We start from the raw sequence: 20638 nt of genomic DNA on the forward strand, positions 1-20638 counted from the left end.
ACATGGTTGCATGCGAACGCTTGTGACTATTTTTTCCCCTCTTTTCTTTTCCGCACTCGCTGATGAAATGGGGCGACTGGATTTTCTTTTCCGGGAAAATTCGGCAAGGTTTTCTCTTTGAACTGAATTCGGCAGTGACCTTGACGACTTTAGCTCCAATCAACATGTAGATCTATTTCGAATCACAGCCGTCAAGAGTGCATACGGCTAACTTGTTGCGGAGTCTAGATATATCACACGGATGGTTTTAATTGAACGGTGGATGACGTGGCGAGGATCCAGACGGCTTCTATAACATTTTCGTAAAGGAGGGCGAAAGAAAAGAAAGAAAGGAGAGGCGGAACGGTGGAGCAAAGGGATCTGGAGGTTTAGATTTCTGCTAAATCTTTGTCGTCGTTGGGCTTCGGAGGAGAAGAGGAGAAAGAAAGACGAGAGTGAGAGAGCGAGGGCGAGATGGACGATTACGCGAGGGAGATGATGGACCTCAAGACCCTCGTCACTCGCACTCTCGAAAAGAAAGGCGTACTCGCCAAGATTAGGGTAATCCCTTCTCCTCTCTCTCTTGCGAGCCCTAGAAGACATCGACTCTTCTAGGGCTCGCAAGAACGAATCAGCTCTCTTTTTTGGGGGAAGACAATGAAAGTTTCACCTCTTGAATTTCCTTTTTTTTTGTCCTGTAGGGTTTGTAGATTCGCATATGTTTCCCAAGAAATTCATCGGGACGGATGGCTTTGTGTTTTTTTGAACTGATTCTGCTATAGGGTTTATTGGGGCATTTTCATCTATTGTTTTCGTATAATCGTGAGTAAATGCTGTAGACCGGTAGTGTAACAGCACAATATTGACGATTAGGACCAGTTTTGGCCTTCAATTATAGTTTTCTCGCCATGCAAAAGCAAATATCATATGCTTTTCTTTAAGTTATCAAAAGCATAAATAAATGCATGTTTGCGATCTAATTCCTAATGGATTTGAGTTATTTTAGGGGTTCTTTCTCCTAATCGCGCACTGATTTTTATGGCTGCAAGACATAGCAAAATATCGGAGTATGTCTGTGGAATCGTGTCCTGAAATTTAGTGACCACTCAACAAAGAAAGTTTACTTTTTAAAAAAAAGAATATGGGATTTATGATTTGATACGTTTATATGCTGAAATTTGCTTTATCCATTAGGGTTCCAGTATATGTTTTAATCATGTATGCTATTTGCATGTTTCTATTCAGTTTACACTGTTCTGATCCTGTTGTATGAGTTCTTATCTTTCAAAAATTTTAACCTTGTTCATTACATGGTGGTACTCCTTACAGCGTACATTGAGGTTATTTAGATATCCAGAAATTACTTATTGAAATGTTAATTTGGAATTTATGTTTTGTATCAAATATTGTGCTAGGCTGAACTTAGGGCAAGCGTTTTTGAGGCAATAGAAGAAGAGGATCAGGTTCTTCAAAATGAAGAGGGCATACCTCCTGCATTGCTCGGTAGCTGCAATGATCGCGCTAAGCAGCTGCATGCCTCTTCTTCAGGTTTCTTCTTATGCTTTCACAGATGTGGTCTATCAATCATCAGATTTATATTTTTTTGAAGTTCAGCTGTAATTCTATTGTTCAGGATAAATTCAGTTAAATGATATGATATTGTGCTTGCTTAAACTTACAAGCACTTGACCTTCATATGTTAACCCAAGTAAACTATCAACACAATATGATTATAAAACCTCTAGAGCTTTATTAAAGGATTTAAGCTACAAACCAGATTGATTCTTCCATCTACTACCATAATTAGCTCTGTATTTTTTATACACGATCTTGTAACTTATATCATTTGATATTGTAGAAGTTGTTCTGTGATTTAATCGAACCCAGTGCAACCTTATTCAACTTAGACTTGTTTTGTTAAATTCACCTGGTTCAGACTTCAGCTTGATTTTATGTCCATCATATGTTCTTGAGCTAATCTTAGAACTAGACAAGCTAATCTCAACTCAATGGAAGTAATAACTATTACTTGGATAAAGAGTTAGAATCTTTCTTTTCTTTGCTTGTAAATTCTGTTCCTGCCTCTTTTAGTTTGTAATTCTCATTTCTATCTATGTTAATTAATATCTTCTACTTGTTACAGGAAAGCTACTTACAGCATTAATATGTGAATACTTGGAGTGGGCCCAGCTAGGCCACACACTTAAAGTTTATTTGCCTGAGTGTAATTTGGTAATCATGTAATTTATACTACTTTTTCAGAGATGCTATGTCACAAAGATTGATTATAAAAATATTAGGATAACAGTTTTACCTTCTTTTGTTTTATCTGCTTTTCAGCCAAAGGACTTTTGGAAAGCTGAACTGAGAGATTTCAGTAGCAAAAATGGGTATGACGTGAATAGGGGTGGTGAAAGCAGTCCTCTACTTTTAGATGTTCTCGAAGGATATTTAAAATATGAGGTCTGGTTCTGCTTGTCTAACTTTACCAGCTCATTGCTATTTGTTTACTGTTTTACTTTTAGGTTTGAATACACTAGGAATTCTATCAAGATGCATAAATATGATGTAGGCACAATGTTGGTGGATTTTATTTTAATTATGATGTATATTTAAAAGGTTATAACCTGAAAGGACTTAGCAAATGAGAAAGAGAAACTAAGAAAGGTCCTTCAAATTTTGTATTTGGTTTACAAGGCAAATCTAGGTCTCAGTTGCCTTAGTATCCATGGGCTTTTTCAACTAAATCTAGTGTTCTAGGATCCTTTGATTTGACTGCTTGGGTTTAACTAATTTATCTATGGAAATAAGCATAACCACTCATCAGTATAGTGTGTTTGGCATTAATATATTTTCCTTCCATATCCTTCCTTGATAAATCTAATATATTAAGAAGCCATCATATAGTTGGATGCAGCTACAAAGGGTTTAAATATCTAACTGATTCGCTAAATAGCTGATCAAGTTTTTTAATATGTGCCTTAATTTCAATAGTTCAAGGGTGAATTAATTCCTTGTCCACCTTAACCCATACATGGCTTCTTTAATATGTGCTTTAATTTCAATAGTTCAAGGGTGAATTAATTCCTTGTCCACATTAACCCATACATGGCTTTGGTAAGCCATTTGAATATTTTGAAGTGGAGATCATCGTTAAACAAAACCTAAACCAACCTCGTTTGTTTTGCATGTCTTTCATTCAAGTTGCCCTACTCACCAATAACTAATCTGCACTTGCTCAATGTGGACCTTATCCCAAATATTTGGATTAATAACAATTTGGTTGCTTTAATACTTATCCGAAACTTATATTAGGTGTATGATGTATATTCAAAAACCAACTTAAAGGAGTTTCAGATAGTTAATATAACTGTTTTGAGGCTAAAAATACCTTGGGCTTTATTCCTTCCAACTACAACATTTTTCAGCTATTATAGGTTATATTTACATGCACTGGTTTTACAATCTTGGATTGTCCAAAATTCTTCTTTGTAGATTTTCATATCTCTTACCAAATAAGGTCCATGGTCCTTTTCCACTTCATGTTCCTCCCTCCAAAATGAAATGGTCATCTCCTAGTAAGGGTGGCAATTTTTGACTTGGACCTGCCAACGTACCTTAAATGAATAGGTTTGGATTAGGGTTTTCTACAATTTGGTTGTGTTTGGGTTACTCGAGATCAACTCAATCATAAATGGATTGGATTTCGATCCAATCAAGGAGAAGGAAAATTTCCTTCAACTTGTTTAACTCAAATCATGCAATAGAAAACTAGAAGAAGAGAGAAGAATTTTGAAAATAGGGCTTAAATCTCCTTTTCTCTCATTGATTCTCTATATCATATAAAGTGAGGTACATAGCTTTTATTTATAATAGTGAGGATTGCTCTTGCATCATTGGGGTTGGATTCCTCTTCCTAGCTTCTAGAAGGACGTTCGCTCTTGAATAATTTAGATCGAATTCCTCATTCTAGTTCAAATAGCACTAGATCTCTAAAAAATGATTAATATAAAAAATCATGAAAAAATACTAAAATCCAACAGGATGTAAATTTTAACTTCTACATCAACTTTGCCTTCCATCGCTCTGTCTAGTTCTTTACGGATTGGAAGACACCATCCAGTCAAAGTTTTTTTCCGAAAAGGAGACTTTCGATTTAATCAGCCTGTTTCGAGGTCCAAACGAAGAAATTATGGCTTGATTTAACCCCTTAAGTGTTTGGCCCAAAGTTGTGGATCTCGAAAATATATCCAATTTCAAAAAAAAAAAAGAAAAAAGATCATCTTAATCAGGTGTTGTATGAGCATGTTATGATCTCCTGAAGTTTGACACATGAGTTGGCTTCTTGATGTGGCAGGTCTTGCTTTTAGACTCTATCTAGCTCTACTCCTAATAGCCAAAGTAGACCACATCAAGTGCAGTAATCCTCGTGGATCAAATTTGGATTTGGCCCTTGTATCTAATGGGTCACTATGGGTTGGATAGACCCTTAAAATCTGGCCCTATGCTCCTACAACAGTGGTACTAGGCAGGGGCTTATGGGGGACTTGGTTTCAGGTGATTGGGAAGGTCATGTGGGTTAATCGTGAAGGAGGACAAAATATACCAAATAGAGAGCTGCAGTGGATAGCATCTTTAGGATTTATGATAGTTTTTCTACAGTTTATCTATCTCATCTTTCATGCACAACATTAGATCCACTCTTCTTATTTCATTTTGTTTTAATTTTGTAAGATACAAGACTAAAAATTGAAGCTGTAAGTGGGTTGACAATTTGGATATATGTGCAAATAAAATAATTGGGTTGGTTATATGTTTTATCTTTTTGACCTGATTATCAATTGGTTGGGTATGGTTTGAACTTGAAGGCTTTTTGGCTAAACCCAAATTTCACAAAACCTATTGCCACCTGTACCTCCTATCATGTAAGTGACTCCTGGGGTGTTGTATCTAAAGGCAAAGATTGAATCCACCAAGCACATGCTCCAGCCATGCTCTCAGTCACCATGCTTATAGTGGACTTTTGTGGACCCTAGGATCTGACATGGATCCACTCAAAGTGGGTCAACAACCTTAAGTTTGAATTTGATGTGATCTGTGACACTATCCATTGTTAACTTTACATACCCCTTCGTCCATCGACCTTACAAGCATCTCTTTTATCCCTGGTTAGTGAAATGTCATCCTTAGAGAGAATGGTGACACCATCTGCTTCATTTAGATCAGACTCATCTTTCTTTCTTGATTTGGCAGTCAGGTGTAGATCACATTTTAAAAGACGTTTATCAGGTCTGGTTAGAATGCTTGTTGGGTCAGATTTGTGTGATCTGGTGCTATATCAGGTGTGATCGGATAGGTTGGCTTTTTTGTATGATCTGCTTTTTTGCATCCTTAACACCAATATGGTGCTAGCTAATCTTGAGGGATTTTGTCAACAAAGAAACAAGAAGTGAATCATTAAATGGATCACTCTCCATGCTCCCCGACCCCCGAAAGAAAAAAGAATCCTCCACATTTTACAGCCATCATTATAAGGAATGTTTTTTCTCCAATTTTTTTAATAATATTATATTCAAATGAGGCAGACAAGTCGTCCTTATGATGCAAGTATTGGTCGCTTTAAGATAATATTAGCATTTGATGCTGCATCTTGTTAGGAGCTTACTGATGAATTCAAAAAGAAAAGGTATCTTGTTGATTACTATTCTAGATGTACACAGATAAATATTGGAAACTTCCTTCTAAACCAAACTTCTTTCTTCTTGGCTTTGTGGTGACAATTGCTGGCTTTGCGATGATGAGGAAATCTGTTCTGAACATTCAAATTGCATATTCATGCACACACACAACTGATTATGTGATATCTTTGTTAAAAATGAAAATGTTATCTAACCATTGCATGCTTCAAAAAATTGTTATTTCCAGTTGCAATCTTTTCATGCATCTGTATACTTTCAGAATATGTTTTTTGTGTAAGATAATTGTAAAGAAGTTTACCTGTTGTACAATAATAAATGACTATTCCTGTTGAGCTAAGGTACAAACATTGGACATGTATTGACATCCATACTGGCATTGGCAATCCATTCTTTTTTTATTGAACAAAAACTTATTTCTATATGAAAGAATAGAATGATACTATCTTTTACATACTGTATGTCAAAGAAATCGATATCCTTATTCATGAAACTCCTAGAATGCTGCCTTAAGCCCCAGTCAGAACTCTTTCCGATCTTTTATTTTTGTCCTCATATTATCCTGATATTGCCAACTTTATTTTCTTAATGAGTGGTTGATGGTCTCGCATCTTTGCATTAGAAAGGAGAAAAAAGAAGAAAAAGAAGACATTTATATTCTTTAGCAGCTATCAAGGCAACAAACGCAATTGGTTTGCAGCAGTTGCTGTGTCTTGATTTCTTTTAAGGCTAAGAAATACTTGATTTTCTTGTAGGTTAGATGCCTCCTTAATTCAAATCCCATTCCTAAAGTGAATATGTGGCTTTTATATTTGTTTTTCTCATTATGATAATTTCAATAAATAAGGGATCATATCAACTATATTCCTTTAGCTGCTCTGAGCTAATGTCCTTTTCCTCATATATGGCTTTTCAATTATCCATACATGAGATACCAGTATGCTTTGCAAGTTGGAAATCTTTTTGTATATCGCGGCATATCAATATACACTGTTAACCCCAACCCCCCTCCCCACTTTACCCCTAAAAGCTACCAACCCACCGTTTTCTTTCCTCCTTTCCTTCCTTGGAGCTTGCTAGGAGTCATTCAAATTTCTATCTTTGGAGCTAGCTAGACTACCATCCTTGTGCAACAAGAAGAATAAATGCCCAAACTAAACCTCATAATAAACTGCCAGCTGCCAAGCAGGCCATTTTCATTCAATGTTGTTGTACCGTATCCTCTCCTGATAAACAAATTTAAGTGTTCTGAGCTCTCTTTAGAGCAGATTAAATATGTTTCACCTTCTGTTGTCTGACAGCTGGTTATACATGGACTGGCAGGGAAATTTTGGTTCTAAATATAAGATTCAATCCCCCTTTTCCCCCTCTTTTGTATATATTTAGATTTTCATTGTGGTCAATTTGTGATCTATGAAATTTTGATGAGATCTTTTGTTGTTTCTCATGATGGTGCGGCACTTGTTAATATTTTAAAATTGGTTATAGTAGCTGTCATCTCTTATCTTTTATACACACTGGTCATGCTGCATGTACTGTCAGCCTCTTTTCTGGTATATTCAGTATCTATTTCCTTATTACTTTCATATGGTTCTTGCGATTGACAATTGGAATTACCAAGTGTATTGCTTAGACATCCCTTGATTTCCCCCTCAATTTCTGAATCATGCTGAACAGAACTTGACTCAAGCGAGAGCAGCAGGAAGGAGAATAATCAATATAGAGACTGACTCAGTGTCAAACGCAGAGTCCAGAAACACTCGGAGGCCATCATCATCATCTGTTGGTGGAGGCTTACCTCCTCTGGGAAGGTAAATGTGAAAGTCTTGCATGTCTAATGACCACTGTTTTAGAACCTCTCTGACTTGTTTCAATATGTTGTCCATGGATATGATAGGCCAGTCCCGGTTTCCCAGTCAGCAGGTAACTAACAAACTGTCATATATCTATGGAACTAGTCTGCTGCTTTTATGTTACCTTTTATCTCTGATATTATTGCCTTCAGACAGAAGATTAGGCTCAGTTTCTGGTATCCGGAAGGATGAATACAATTGGAGATATGATGCTGATGAGCTGTCAGAAGATGTGATTCAAGCTTCAAATGCTTTAGAAAACATTCAGTTGGACAGAAAAGCACGGAACTTGACAACATCTTGGAGGTATATTTGAGTTTAGTGTCTTTAATTTTCCAATAAAAACAAATCAGATGCATTATTTTCAGGATGGTGTCTTGTAAAATGCCCTCGGGTGTCTCTTCTTTGTTACTCGGCCATCCTTTCTTTGATTCAGCTGTTTTAGTTAGTGTTAAATGGGCATGGATACAAGAATCAGGTTCAGACTTCAGACACATACCAAGTGTCCAGCTCAGCAAGAGGATGAAATGGAGAGATGTGGATATGTAGGATACAATATGCTAACTGACAACATATATTTTTAGATATTTTATAATAGAAAAATATTAAATGATATTTTTTGCTAGGCCTTTCAATATATATGTATCTCATCCTGATTCTCTGATTAACTTAAGGATATTGAAAAAAATAACATTTCACAAGTTTATTTTAATACCTACATCTTTGACAAATCTTTACAAAAGAACAAATGCTCACTTCTAACATCAAATCAGATAGTCAAACTCATTGTTGGTAGCGTCCAGCTCCTCACCAATCTATGACACCTGTTGACAGAATTTCATGATTATCCTAATGTCTGATGGGTCTCCAGCATAGGTTTTTGGAGGTGCATTCTGTTAGCAATTGAGCCCAAAAGCTTAAGCTGATAGGATGAGCCCATGTGTATTTAAAACTACCTAAAATGCTGTGCCTATCCAATGTGGAATTATTTCACTCTCCAACACCCACTCCCACATGGAGAACCTGCAGGATGAAACCCAAAAAAGGGCGACACTTTGGAAAGCAAGGGGGGAGAATGGAGGACGGTTAGATCCGATACCATGTTAGAAATCCAGCCCAAAAGCTTAAGCTAATTGGAGGATGGGCCTATGTATATTTGAGGCTGCCTAAAGTCCCTTGCTTATCTGATGTGGGAGCATCTCACTCTCCAATAGAGCCACTTTCCATGTACACTACTTTTAGTCCTGATAATTCTACTTGTCTCATGTTCATTGGATTCATCTTGATAGTATCCATCATCTAGTGATCATGAAATATTCAAAATGCATCTTGTTTCTGGCATAACACTTTAAGTCAGTAGTTTAAAGACCCATTTCATTTGCTTATTCCGGAAGAGGAAAAAAGGTGAAGTTTGTTAACTTTGTCTATTTTCCCATCTTCTATAGTTTGACATTTTGAGTTCTAAGTTTTCCTCTCCATGGTTCTTATGATGTTGTCAGGCAACGTTGATCCTTTCAATCACAGAAAGAAAATTAAATGTAGTTATATTTTTGTCATCTGGATTCTGACTGCAGGCATGCTGGTGATGATGGTATCATGGAGGATGATGGCAAGGTGGATGAACATTAGTGTCATTTGTGGATTGTGTTTGTAATTTCCTGTCTTGCTTCTCTTTGTCTGAGTGATATCAAAATGTAGAAGCCAGTTTATGGAAGATGGTAATATCTGCTCTTGGTAATTTATTTTGTGTTTTTTTTCTTTTTACTGCATTTAGATGACTGTCTAAAATATCAATTTAAGCACCCTGTAGCTGACTCGTGATATGCTAGGCATGGATGCCATTCAGCATGATTTAGTTACAGGATTTGCTTAGGCTTCTATTTGGTATTATTATGTACGGTGAATTTTTCACATTGGGAGGGAATATATGGCGTTTTGCTTGGATGTCTTGATTGTAAATTTTCTTCAGCCAATTATGGGGATTCTAGTTTTGTTTGAGATTCATATGTGATTTCAGTATAATTCATGCTTCCGGTGCTTATTTTTTGAAAGATCATGAAATATAAGGTGTGCTTTCCCAGATTTTACTCGTATATATGGTGTTTTTCTGGTAAGTCATGGCAGTAAATTTTCATCAGTCCACCGCAGGTATTTGTTTGTTTAAAATTCATGTGTGATTCCGGTTTTTATTGTTTCATTTTGAATGATTGTCAAAAAATGACTGATAGGTTATTCTACCCGAGTGTTTACATGGTGGTGAGACGTGGTATAGTGTGGTGGGTTTTGAAATATTTAAATTGTGTTTTGTCTTATTGGCTTTCATGCTTCTCATCTTCTGGCAGAGGCGATGTACTTCATAAATATGATCTTCTATAATGGTCTTCTTATTAGAAGTCGAACTTCATTTAGCTAGCACAATGATGTGCCGCCTCGTAGCATTGGATGCGTTCTTCTTTCCTGGACATTCGTTAAAATGTGAGGATGGTTCTTTCCTTCCATGCACCGCATGAAAAAGGCTCATCCATTGTGATTGGTCATGGTGTTGCCGTTTTCCACTGGCCTACATCCTTTGTCGTGGTTCATGGATGCCAAATGTTTTGGTACACCGGGCATCATCATTTCCTTTCACGATACATAACGGTGGTTGCAAGCCTTCATTTTTTGACATTGGGTATCGGGATATTATCTCTCTGGTCTGGGTGGAATACTCTTCACCCTGATTTTGCTTGTCTATGCATCGATGGCTATGCCTCCCACGTCGCCGAAAATAAATAATGATATAAATACGAATTTAATTTTTTATCATGTGAATAGTGATTTTGTCAAATTGCCTCTGGATTTTTTTTTTTTTTTTTTTTTCAAAAAAGCGTAATAACTACATTTGCCACCACGAAAGGAACAAGCTTGTAACCTTCCATCGCAATTTTGGTGCTCTCTCCCCCTTCTCCCGCGTTCTGCTTTCTTTGTAGGCACGTGCATGGCCATCCATCTACCAGTCAACCCGTGGACCGTCCGTTTCTCAAGCAGCGCGGTGTACGACCCGAACCAAAACCGTGACAACTGGTGATCGGTCTACGCTTCTGCTGCGATGAGCCACGTGTCTAGCCCTCCGACGGTCCAATCTGTTACAGTTCGCTTTGTCGGTCCCGCCTATGGGTGCACTTTTTAAGGCTAAGGTTTTGGGGGCGGCGTCTCCACGTGCTCGCCCAACGGGCTCCTACCAAACGTTCTCACCAAATAATTCTCCCTCAAAAGTTACGCGCACCTCTCCTCCCCTCTCAAAAAATATTTCCATTTCTATGATTTAAATTATATTAATAGCTATATATTTATGCTATTGTACGACGAATGTACAATTTCATAGCCCTCCGATCCTGGAAACATTAATTAGAGCACTTCAAAAATTAACTTGACGTCCCAAATTAAAATTTCCACTGACGCTGGGAGGACTTGCACTCCACTGGAAACACTACCGTCGCAGCGCTTTCATCACCTCATTTCTGTCACAGCTGCGGCCTAAGTGGGGGTGAAATCCTCCTGCTGTCCGAAATAAAAGCACTGGAGATTCCTCTCATTCTCATCAGTGGAAGCCAAATGTCGCTACTTCCTCCATAAATTATTTATGAAATCCAGGAGGAGGAATATTTAAAAAAAAAAAAAAAAAAAAGAATCTTCGATCTTTTGTGCATCCGATACAACTAGTTATGCAGAGAAGTTAGGATTTTGGATTATTATTATTCTTCTCCCTTTTATTACTCATCGTTACAGCATCATTTTTCAAACCAAACGGTCTGACAACCAGCTCTCTCGTCTCAGGCTTTTCTTCTGTCTGTCTCGTCCTTGAAGAAAGAAGGCTTTGTTATCATCTCTCTCTGTCGGCATCCAAAGGCTCGGCTCCCACCAGCTGCCCGCTCGCCTCTACTCTCTGTGGTATTGGATGCTGAGCACTTGAACATCACGTGCGTCAGCCTGCTGTTTTGCCTCCATTCTCTCTCTCTCTCTCTCTCTTCTCGTTTTTATTTTTTGCGTTTGGTCTTGTGCTCAGAAAGATATGAGTAGTTGCTGCCTGGGATCTGCAAGCTTCTAGGTGTGTTTCTGTTTCACAGAATTCAAGTTACTTTCAGCGTAGGAAGCCTTCTATATTTTTGTTTGGCGTTTGTAGCTGTTCTTTTTGTCAGATTTCGTTCATTTCTGCATCTAAAAATTCCAAGGCTAATAAATGTGTGAGAATTTGAACTTCCACTTGGGACTGACTGAGGTCGCATCTGTGCTGCATTTCTTGTGGTAGGAATTATCAAACATGAAGTCATTTAAACCAGATAGATATACACACTATGACCACTTTATGGCATCTCAAGTCATGTAGGATTTTTTTAAGATGAGATTAGCTGCATATCTTCTGCTTAAATAAGTTTGGGCAACTCTTCATTCTCGAGAGGGATGTGACTCAGGAGGGCTTGCTGGTTGGGTTGCTTGAGCTTTATGTGTTATTTGCATTTGAATTTGCAGGATGCTTTAGATATTCCTTACATGTCCCACTGGGAGATTGATAGATGAATTTATTTTTTATCTTTTTTGTTACTATTTTAAACTGCAATGCTTGTTTCTGGTTGTTGTGGTTGATCTCATCTTATAATGCTCGAGACACATTGAGAAGTAGATCTGGGAAAAAGAAAACTGTGTTTTTTTCTAAAAGATTTAGAGGTGTAGTGATGGGGTCATGAATTATTTCATATAAATGATAGAAGAATTTCCCATATCGAAAACTTGGGATGTGCCTCCCTAGATTCAATTGCAGATCCTCCTCCTTATGGAAGAAGGGTGTAATTACTGTCTGGAGTCCTGTTTAACTGAAAATTAGAGTTGTTATACTGTTGGTTTCTGACAGTAGGCTGCGGCAAATGAGTTAATGACCATCAAAACTATGTCCGTTGTTTGTTTTACGCTCTGCTGACCAGTAATAACAGTATCTTTTGCAGGTGTGAATGACACAAATATTTGAATCTCGACTCAACAACAATCTACTTCAAGAACAGTTACCTGGCCTAGGAAATAAAGTTGCATCTCATATTAGCTCTGTCTGTCTGGAGAAAAACATGCTAGCAATTTCAGATCTGTTGAGGTCTTTTGCTTTGAGTTTTATTTCCATATTGTAGTATTGCCAAGTTGTTGTTGGGGGAAATGCGAGATGCAGAGAAGATTGTTGTGGCTAAACCTGTGCCTTCTAGGCCTTGCTCCAATCTCAGGTCCTTCTCGGAGCTTCTTGCTGGTGCCATGAATGCTTCTCCTGCAACTTCGTTTGCCGAGGCCACGGTGGCCATCAGGCCAAAGACTGTGAGATTTAAACCCACAACAAATGCTGCCTTGGCTGATGTTTCATCCTCGGTAAGACGGAGGATATCAAAAAATTGGGTGCTAGCTTGCTCCTTTATACACGTTCCATTTGTTATCATTGTATTTGTTGGCTTTTATCAATTAATAATACAATTGCAGGATGTCATATCTAAATCAGCAGCTTGTAGTTTACCTGATAAGGCATCAACTACAACTTCGAAAGCAGAGCATAATTCTACTATCTTATACAAACCTGTGGCAAAAGTTGTTTCAAGGACTACTGCTGCTCTCTTGGCAAATCTGGTCAGTATGTTCTCTTTTATATGTTGTCTTTGTTAAAGTATAATGCTGATCAGTTGGCTCCATGAATATATAATAGGTCAAATTTATTGATTTCACACTGGTTCACAAATAATTCACCTGAAAAATCTAGTTCAGACGTGTCCTGCATGTATCTTGGTGAAGTTTTTGATTATTTTTCTACTCCCGAAGTGGCGCTGAATTCTTCCAAATTTGATGTCTTGAGGAAACATGAAATGGATGCTCATTCACACTTAATAACCATTATGTGTGATACTGTTATTACAACATAAATGCAGTAATTTTATTGTGTCAGGGAAACTTTGACGCCAGTCATCAACTTACAACTGCAACTGTTTTGGAGCAAGAAAAAAACCAATTCCAGTGCCTGCCTACTCTCAACTGTCATCAGGATTCATCTTCACACATGGAAATGGACCACATTTATGAGCCTTCAAATTCTGCGCCTCCGGCCACGGAACAAGATGCAAGAATTCAACAACCGACAACTAGTGGAGATCGACGTTCTTATGATGGGTATAACTGGAGAAAGTATGGGCAAAAGCAAGTGAAAGGAAGTGAATACCCACGAAGTTACTATAAATGTACACATCCAAATTGTCCTGTAAAGAAGAAGGTTGAGAGATCTTTTGATGGTCAGATAGCTGAAATTGTCTACAAGGGTGAACACAATCATCCTAAACCTCAGCCCCCCAAGCGGCTCTCATTGGGGTCACAAGGGCAAACTTTTGTTTCTGAAGGGCGTGGGAGGGAGAGTGGTCATCGCTTGTGGAACGGCCATCTTGTTGAGGGGAATGCATCTGAAGAACAAGTGGATAATGACAATGAAACAAGTTTTCCGGATACTTCCTCTTTTCTTGGGCAGACACAATTTTCTCATGATCCTCTTCTTGCAACATCATATAATAGTGTTACCAAGAATCCTGATACTACTGGTGGACCTAGTGGGACCTCTGAGGTTGGAGATGGAACAGCTAGTTTAGACAATGACAAGCCTAATTATAAGAGAAGGTATGCAATGATTGCTTTACAAGTTTCATATGTATAATTTTGAGTTACCAACTTCTATAGGCTCGTTCTTAAAGGGGGCAAGAAAATTCATAGGCTTGATATGAATGCCTTGAAGCATGTATCAAATAAGTTGGCTCTTCGTAAAATGCAAAAATCTTACCCAGAAAGTGCACCTGATAATTTTTAAGCTATCAAAATCATTATAGTCTTATTGAGAAAGACTACATAACTTGGTTGAGGTGATTAAATGAGTTTGCTTACTACAGATCATATGTGAAACTCCTGCAAGTGTGTAGTTATTGTTACATGTAAATGGCAATCGGCCAGACAACTTGTGCTATTGCCACATTTGGTGCTCATGCCTCAGACATGCATGTATGTGTGCTTCTATGTGTATGCTTGTACTTCTTGTGCCATATGGATGGATGCTTGTCCCTTCAACTTGGCACATCCCACCACATTTAGATGTCTCGATGATTGGATATACAAGTTACTTAAAATGCTTATCCTATATTGTGTAATCGGAAAGATCATGGCTACTCTCATTCATTTTGGTGGTCCAAAGTGATAGTTTTTTCTAAAAAGGAAAAAAAAAAAAGATTTTTTGACTATTGTTTATTTTTACACGGTACATAAGAATAAGCACAATTACAACTTCATGAAGTGTGTATGGGCAATTATTCCATGTCTAAAATGCTCTTTCATCACAGGAAGACTGAGGATCAAGTTAGTGGAGCAGGTGCAGTAACAGAAGGTGTTGCAGAGCCTCATTCTGCAACACAGACTTCCATAGAAGCTGATGTCTCAGCGGATGGCTTTCATTGGCGAAAATATGGACAGAAGGTTGTGAAGGGAAATTCATATCCAAGGTAAACACTTGATGTTTCTTTTATTAAGCTAGCAGTCGAGAGGTTAGCCTGGATAATTTACTATCGCTAACAGGAGGGAGCGAAGATAACAGCTATTACAGCACAGTCGAGTCGATAGACACAAGAATATGTATATGTTTGTGTATATACAAGCACCATTCATATGCATGTACATATGTGTATGTATATACATGTATGTGCATGTGATGTTGTTTGTCAAATGCATATGCGTATGAAGTGTTTCATATTTAGTTTTGGTAGTTATATGATGTTTAAGTTGTTCTGCATTTCTGTAGTTTGCAATAGACTCTTTGTAAGTTATGGTGCAACCTAATTTTCTCATTGAATGCAGTGAATATTACTGCCTCATTTGTGCTTGGTCATCTAGTGATTTATTGTACCACCACCTACAATATCTGCTGATGAAATGAATTTATTCTTGCAGAAGTTACTACAGATGCACCACTCCCAAATGTAACGCGCGTAAGTATGTTGAGAGGGCATCGGATGATTCGGGATCTTTTGTTACAACATATGAGGGAAAACACAATCATGAGAAGCCAACTAGAAAGACAAATCTAGCTGTTTCTCACCATGATGCAGGAGGCCTTAGCAAATCCAGGCATAATTAGAACACATCAAAAAAGGAAGGGAAAGCATGGATTGAAATTTATCTGGTGATCCACCCGACAAGATGTGATGTTTCTAATCAAAATCAAGCAATCTTCAACCTGGAAAGAGATTTGATGACTAAAGATGGTTATTTATGTTCTTAAAGGCTCTGCGTTGTCGCGACATAGCAAAAATGGTTATCTTCATCTTTGTTTTAGTTAATATTATTCAGTATGGCTGGTGTAGACCAATTAGAAGTTTAGTGCTGCCCAAGCTTATGATACTCTGAATTTCTTTCATTCAGAAATAATGTGAATGTCTTCAATGGTTTGCCTTTTCCTTCCCATTTAACTTGTATTTTATTGCTATTAAAAAAGGCTCTGCTTTCTTACAAAGCTTGCAGTACTCTGCAGTTCTTCCAATGAGAATCCATAAAAGTATCCAAGGCTTTGCTGTTTCCTTCTCAATACAACTGCATTTTATTTTTTTATTCTGAGGATGACATTTCATCTAACCGCCATCTGTATAAATTCATGCTTACTGGTTTAGGATGTGTATGAAGCTTTCAAAGCTGCAGATTGAATTTACTACCCTCTCTTTGTTTTCAATATTGTTGGGCAGAGTTATCTTCTGAAAGCAGATGCTAGTTGAACCAAAATTGTCCTTTCATATGCACTGATCTGTAAATACTATGAAAGATGAGCCAGTATCTTAAGTCTTTAAGTTTTTTGTAAACCATTGACATTGCTTTTAATTTCATATCATGTCATGAGCAGGCCCTCCATGCAGCTTGATGCATTAACACCATGTACTTCCACAAGCTTTTAATCTTAGATTTCTCAGGTAATTGATTTGTTTAACACTAAGCATTTATTTTATATAAATGGTGCTTATGAACAGGCAATGTTAACTTCACATCCTTCTAGATGACCATTTGTTTTAACAGTGCTCATAGAACTTTCATCACTAATTCTTGAAAATAGGTACATTTTCAATTGACATCAATGCAAGAATTCAAGATTCTTACTTAAGGGGAAGAAGGAAGTTTAATTACAAACTTGTGAACCCTTCACTTTTTTTTTTTGTTTGAATGCCAAAAAGCTGAAGCTGAGAGCCTCAGAGGACATTTTACATTAGAATTACTGTTTGTTACATTCTTTTTGCTGTCTCCGATTGTTGCAGCCTTTTGTGTAGGGGCCTGGGGTGTTGATCTTATACCATACTGCACCAAGTACACCTGCTAAAGAACTGTAAATAGGCAACAGATGGTTGGGCTCATAAAGTTCTGTCCTGCTCGGGAGTTAAAGATCTTTTATTACCATCTAATGGCTTCATGAATGACCGTTTTACCATCTGATGACCTTTTTGTATGCCTTTTGAAAGTTCCTGAGGAGTAAGAACTGGTTGAAAAAAATACCTGACAACCAAGCGATGAAACAAGGCTGAAACGGCTTCTCCTTTGGCAAGGAGTTCTCTGGATGGGAAACTACATGTTTGAATTGGGAGCATAGAGTGTTTATAAACAATTATCTATAAGCAGCAGCAGCAGCGCGGCATCACTCGAGGAGTTGGAAAAAATAATACAAGGTGTTGGAAAAAAATAATATATACGCCTTTATATTTAGGTGGCATGATGTGCTTGATTTTTGGTGCTATATAGCTTGAGTGGGTTATCCAATGTAAAGTAGCATTCAAGTGAAGCAGTCGAATGTATTTTTATTGTCTGCAGGACTACTACGTTGTCGTTGTTTCCCTCCTTAGGCTGAGATGTCTGGTGGTATTCAGTTGGGCTACGTTAGACTAGCTTATCAGGTATAAACATAGAATCATGGAAGAGAGAGAAAGAGAGAGAGATGGCTGTTATATATAGGATTGGGGTCTCCTGCTGTGCACCGCACTGTGCGGTGTACAGCACGCTCCATCCATCGTGCAATGGACAGTCACGTATGGCCGCATGCAAGCACAGCACACCATCCATCGTGTGATGGACGGTCATGCACGGATACACGTCCGTTGCGTGCGACCATGCGTGGCCGTCCATCACGCAATGGACGGAGCGTACTGTGCACCGCACAATGTGATGCACAGCAGAAGATCCGTGCGGCTATATATATCATCAAGAACTCCTAAGGATATGTTATTAATAACAATAGAGTAGAGGCGTAAATGAGCTGAGCTTGATCGGGTCTGGATATGATCAAGCTTGGCGTGAAATTAATGTTGAATTTGAAATGCTTATTGAAGCTTAGTTTTTTTATTATTATTTTGATCTCAATTCGACTCTAATTTCAAATCAAGCCGAACACAACCCTAAGCAAGCAGTTTATAAATTTTTAGTCGTGTCAAAAATTAATTCAAAATTGAACTAAGCTAGGTCCAAGGTTACATTAAAGGTTGATTTCAAGCTCAGTTTCAAGATTGATTAGTTTTTTAATAATTTAAATATTAACACATATGCATATTAAAATATTAACTTATACAGTAGATTAAAAAATAATAAAAATATTATTGATTCTGTTATTCTCAAAAAAAATTATAAATTTTTTTTTTTTATGTACCGCAGGCGGTGAAGAACTGTACGCAACCGTCCACAATGATTGGCCCACGCACGGAGATGAAAGAAAAAAAATTTTATTTTCGTGCATCGTATCTTGACTCCATGCGTGAAGCAATCATCGTAGATAGTGCGTACATTCTGCATTATTTATGGTGCACGAAAAATTTCTCAAAATCAAATCTTGCTGGGCCGGATTTGAATGAGCTGGATTTTTTTTTTTTTTTTTTGCTTGGTTTGCAATTATTTTTGAGTCTGCATTACTGATTCAAGCTGGATACGCTTACCTGCTCGGAACTGAGGCAGAGATTTTGGTTTATTTTGCCACCCCTGCTATTGAGTGAGGTTTTGATGCGTTCTCTTGTGAGGACGCCCGTCCGGGGCCGTTAATTGGTTTGGCTTGTCATTGAATAGTGGCCAACAAGTTTATAGCAAAATAAATAAATAAACAGAAGCCAATAAAGCATTAACTGCAGATATAACAGAGATATTTAACACATAGAACAAGAAATTAAAAAATTCTTCTCATTACCTTGTCCTCAAGTAGCATTACAATATAAAATTATAAAAATTGTATTGTTTTACCAAAAAAAAATGTATTGTTTCGCTATTTGTCGTACTATATCTCAATTTAAAGTGCATTTAAGGCACATTAAGACGTGTCAGATGCATCTAATTCCCAATATATGTCATGACAAAAACTACTATTCATTCTACTATTCCTTTTTTTTTTTTTTCCGTAAAATACTATTCCTTTGAATCAAAACAACAGGGGAGGTAAGAAGCAAGAGCTATGTATCGGATCTTTTTTTTTTTTTCATTGGATGTAATTTTTATTGGATGGTAGGGTTGGGACCCAATCGGATAATACTGGCATATATATATATATATATATATATATATATATATATATATGATGGATATAATATAACTTTTTATTAAATAGTAGGGTTGAAATTGAATCTAATATTAATATATTTATATTTATATTTATTTTAACTGGATATGAATATAATTTAAATACTGAATATATAGATATAATCACATATATAAATTAAATAATTAAATTTTATAATTATAAAATTAAAAATATTATTAAATATATAATAAATTAAATTGATAATATATTTATATAATTATATATATATTAAAAATTAATAAATATTATATAAAATTATAGATAGATTTAGATATCCATATCATTGTCATTGCTATCCCGTAAAAGTTAGATGTCACTGTAGGGTTTACCTTTCGTGTGAAATAGTAATTGTCAAAAGAGTTTACCTTTCGTGTGAAATGGTAATTGTCAAAAGACTCAAAACTGAAAACCAGGATAATTGCACTCTTTTACTGACACGTGGATTAAACATAGCCATAAGAAGGTACCATCCTCGATGGATGCATACCAAGTAATGCCAAGTATGAAATATGTAAGATTTTCTTTAATTAGTCAAATGTTTTTGATGTAAAATTTAAATTTTTTTATTTATTTATAATTAATTTTAAAAAAATTATTAAAATAATATTGAATTTAAATTATTTACGAAAATACTTATCAGAAAAAAATTATCTTTTTCAAAAATGATTTTTTTTGTCAACTCACCAATTTGATCGCCAGCTAGGGACTAGATGGATGAGAAAAATGAATCGTCTTTTAATAGAATGGTTTTGTAAGTCGCCCTTTGATAGAGCGACTCTCTCTTTTGTTTCTTTTTGTCTCTTATTTATTCTCTTCTTTTGTGTTTGTCTTGTTTATGTAAACGTAAATAAATAAATATTTTTATATTTAAAATTAATAAAAATATCAAAAAAATTAAAATTTTTAAGAACAAAAAGTTAAAATTTAGATTTTAGTTCAAATTTTTTTAAAATCTAAAATTTTTAAAATTTTCCTTCTTCAGAACAAATGGGTTAAAGGATCTTAAAATTTATTCAAAATTATTTTATGATTCACTAATATCCAATGATCAATTATCATCAATTTTAATTTCAAAAAATATATATTTTATATAGCCCTCTATATATTTTGAATTAAACTTATCTTGTCAAAATTTATTGAAGCCAGTTGGGTACAATTTGTGACTATCTGCCGTTACGGATTCTGAAAATTTTCTAAGTCAAAAAACTAGCATCTATACGGAGGACTGAATAAAATATATATTTTTTTAAAATTAAAATTGATGATAATTAATTTTTAAATATTAATGAGTTATAAAAAAAATTTTAATAAATTTTGAGATTCTTTAACCTATTCATTCTGAAGGAAAAAAATTTTAAAAATTTTTTATTTAAAAAAAATTAGATTAAAATTTAAATTTTGATTTCTTATTTTCAAAAATTTTAATTTTTTTGATATTTTTATTGATTTTAAATAAAAAATATTTATTTATTTATATTTATATTTTAAAA

At 36.1% G+C, this 20638-nt stretch overlaps 2 protein-coding genes across 8 annotated transcripts; both read left to right on the top strand.

Moving 5' to 3' along the window:
• The first annotated feature begins 309 nt into the window (after positions 1–309).
• LOC105045784 (protein TONNEAU 1a) lies at positions 310–9472 on the top strand. Its single transcript, XM_010924187.4, has 8 exons — positions 310–540; positions 1395–1527; positions 2123–2211; positions 2320–2442; positions 7353–7486; positions 7573–7598; positions 7681–7834; positions 9103–9472. Exons 1-8 carry the CDS (start codon positions 454–456, stop codon positions 9155–9157), a joined length of 801 nt encoding a protein of 266 aa, XP_010922489.1. The 5' UTR covers positions 310–453; the 3' UTR covers positions 9158–9472.
• A 1370-nt stretch (positions 9473–10842) lies between these two features.
• On the top strand, positions 10843–16019 carry LOC105045782 (WRKY transcription factor 44). 7 transcript variants are annotated; one of them, XM_010924186.4, is made up of 7 exons: positions 10843–11487; positions 11574–11615; positions 12496–12913; positions 13022–13165; positions 13479–14194; positions 14905–15063; positions 15509–16019. In XM_010924186.4, exons 3-7 carry the CDS (start codon positions 12710–12712, stop codon positions 15693–15695), a joined length of 1410 nt encoding a protein of 469 aa, XP_010922488.1. In that variant the 5' UTR covers positions 10843–11487; positions 11574–11615; positions 12496–12709; the 3' UTR covers positions 15696–16019. The 7 variants fall into 7 exon arrangements, with proteins under 7 accessions (XP_010922488.1, XP_029120638.1, XP_029120636.1 ...); XM_029264805.2 differs by having other exon boundaries at positions 12508–12913; XM_029264803.2 differs by having other exon boundaries at positions 10843–11242; positions 11345–11615.
• Positions 16020–20638: the final 4619 nt, after the last annotated feature.

Source organism: Elaeis guineensis, chromosome 5, assembly GCF_000442705.2.
Source record: "Elaeis guineensis isolate ETL-2024a chromosome 5, EG11, whole genome shotgun sequence".
In the NCBI taxonomy this organism is placed as follows: domain Eukaryota; kingdom Viridiplantae; phylum Streptophyta; class Magnoliopsida; order Arecales; family Arecaceae; genus Elaeis; species Elaeis guineensis.

Coding starts and splice junctions, on each gene's coding strand:
- LOC105045784 (XM_010924187.4), top strand. CDS start 454: ATGGACGATTACGCGAGGGAGATGATGGACCTCAAGACCCTCGTCACT. Junction 1,528..2,122: donor GCTGCATGCCTCTTCTTCAG/GTTTCTTCTTAT, acceptor TACTTGTTACAG/GAAAGCTACTTACAGCATTA. Junction 7,599..7,680: donor CCCGGTTTCCCAGTCAGCAG/GTAACTAACAAA, acceptor TATTGCCTTCAG/ACAGAAGATTAGGCTCAGTT.
- LOC105045782 (XM_073258509.1), top strand. CDS start 12,710: ATGCGAGATGCAGAGAAGATTGTTGTGGCTAAACCTGTGCCTTCTAGG. Junction 13,166..13,478: donor CTGCTCTCTTGGCAAATCTG/GTCAGTATGTTC, acceptor TTATTGTGTCAG/GGAAACTTTGACGCCAGTCA. Junction 15,064..15,508: donor AAGGGAAATTCATATCCAAG/GTAAACACTTGA, acceptor TTATTCTTGCAG/AAGTTACTACAGATGCACCA.